Source organism: Temnothorax curvispinosus, unplaced genomic scaffold, assembly GCF_003070985.1.
Source record: "Temnothorax curvispinosus isolate PA1 unplaced genomic scaffold, ASM307098v1 QBEX01008806.1, whole genome shotgun sequence".
Lineage (NCBI taxonomy): Eukaryota > Metazoa > Arthropoda > Insecta > Hymenoptera > Formicidae > Temnothorax > Temnothorax curvispinosus.
This window is the reverse complement of record NW_020218586.1, coordinates 1-1,525: the sequence shown is the minus strand read 5'-3', so window position 1 is coordinate 1,525 and position 1,525 is coordinate 1. Positions and strand designations below refer to the sequence as shown.

Here is a 1,525-nt window from a genome sequence, read left to right as displayed (position 1 = left end):
TTCACTGGCAGCACACGCTCGCCCCCCTTGAGTAGCTCTAGAGCTGGTGGTAAAAGGAAGCCTAACGCGGACGCATACGATATCATCATGAACGCGATAGTGCTCCACTTAGCTGTTATAAACATTAGACTTTTGGTTAACATCAGTTACAGATATTAATTGATTTTTTATCTTTCTTTACAATGAGTTTTTCTAATTAAAAAGAAATTAGAAATGCGTGCGCACACCGTCGATGTACAATTAACTTTAATTAAGTTTTAATATTTTATCAAATCAAAGGAAATAAAAAATCCATTTGTACATTTTCGTAATCCAATATCTTTGATATCTACATGCATGTTAGATGATAGAAAAACTTTAAGACATAATACTTTAACAAAATTGTATGTTTGCCACAAAGGTTGTTACATAATATTTAATTATCCTAACAATTAATTAACTGTTAGCATAATTAATTAATTATTAAGCAATTAATCAAAACAATTATTTAAGTGCCAAAGTATATATCAATTTGCAGAGTGATATAGCAATATCCAGTTAACAAGAAATGATATTTAGACACAGGTGATTATTTATATTATACATATATATTTCTCTTAATTATCTTGTCGTTGATATATGTATTTATATTTCGTGATACGTAACATTTATGCCAAACTACATGCATATTTGCGAATTGCGAATACTCGAGTACCTCTGCGGCTGTGCTTTTCCATTATTAGCTTTTCCGTGGAATTTCTCGGCTGGCACATTTTCACGCGCAGGCACTCCAACAAATCCAACAGCTCGTTCTTCCGCAACAGAAAATTTGCATACTTCACGCACAGCGTTAAGAAAGTCAGTCCTAAGAAGAGCCCTTCGGTTAGCTCTTGAATGCGGTCGCGCGTGCGAATCATCTCTATCACATCGGATACCGTAAACTCGTATATCAAGAGAAAAACCGCGTATCTGTAATTTACCAATGCTTTAAATGATCGATGAATAAATTGGCGAGAAAAGGAAAAGACTCTTATAGAAATGGCGAAATTCACAGATCGATGCGGAAAACCTTTTGTATCACTATCTTTATTTTTTGCTGTATGGTATATTTTAGGTATAACTGCTTCATGTGTACTACCTGTAACAAAGGCGCAAAAATCCAACGCACATGTTGTCGTCCTCCCGCTCTTTCCATGCGCCGCAAAAACGCAGGGCCTTAAAGTTTATCGGTAGAATGTCCATATCTTCATCCTCGTGTAATTGCTGGCTTTATTCTCGTCCCGTCGTTCCAGCCGTCGCGAAATCTCCTTCGTCTTTTTAATAATGTACAGGTTTGTCTTTCTTTTTCTAGCGGGATAGTAACATTTCTGACAACATCCTATCATTACAATTGCATTTATGCATTAATAATGCCGTACACGTTGTCAAGCGCACATTAAATTTTAATACGACCGAGTTGCCTCGGTTTCTCATCGGAGCCCTTTTTCAACATCGCGTACATCTCGTTTATCGAAGAAAAGAATTTGTTTCTATATATAGTTAATAT

At 35.8% G+C, this 1,525-nt stretch overlaps 1 protein-coding gene across 1 annotated transcript; it reads right to left on the bottom strand.

The window, feature by feature from the left end:
• Positions 1–694: 694 nt before the first annotated feature.
• On the bottom strand, positions 695–1,384 carry LOC112458321 (the record flags this gene model as incomplete). The annotated part of the gene is made up of 2 exons (XM_025021901.1): positions 1,118–1,384; positions 695–948 (listed from the first exon to the last, which is right to left on the bottom strand). Coding segments are annotated over exons 1-2 (358 nt in total), but the record flags the coding sequence as incomplete, so codon positions are not given.
• Positions 1,385–1,525: the final 141 nt, after the last annotated feature.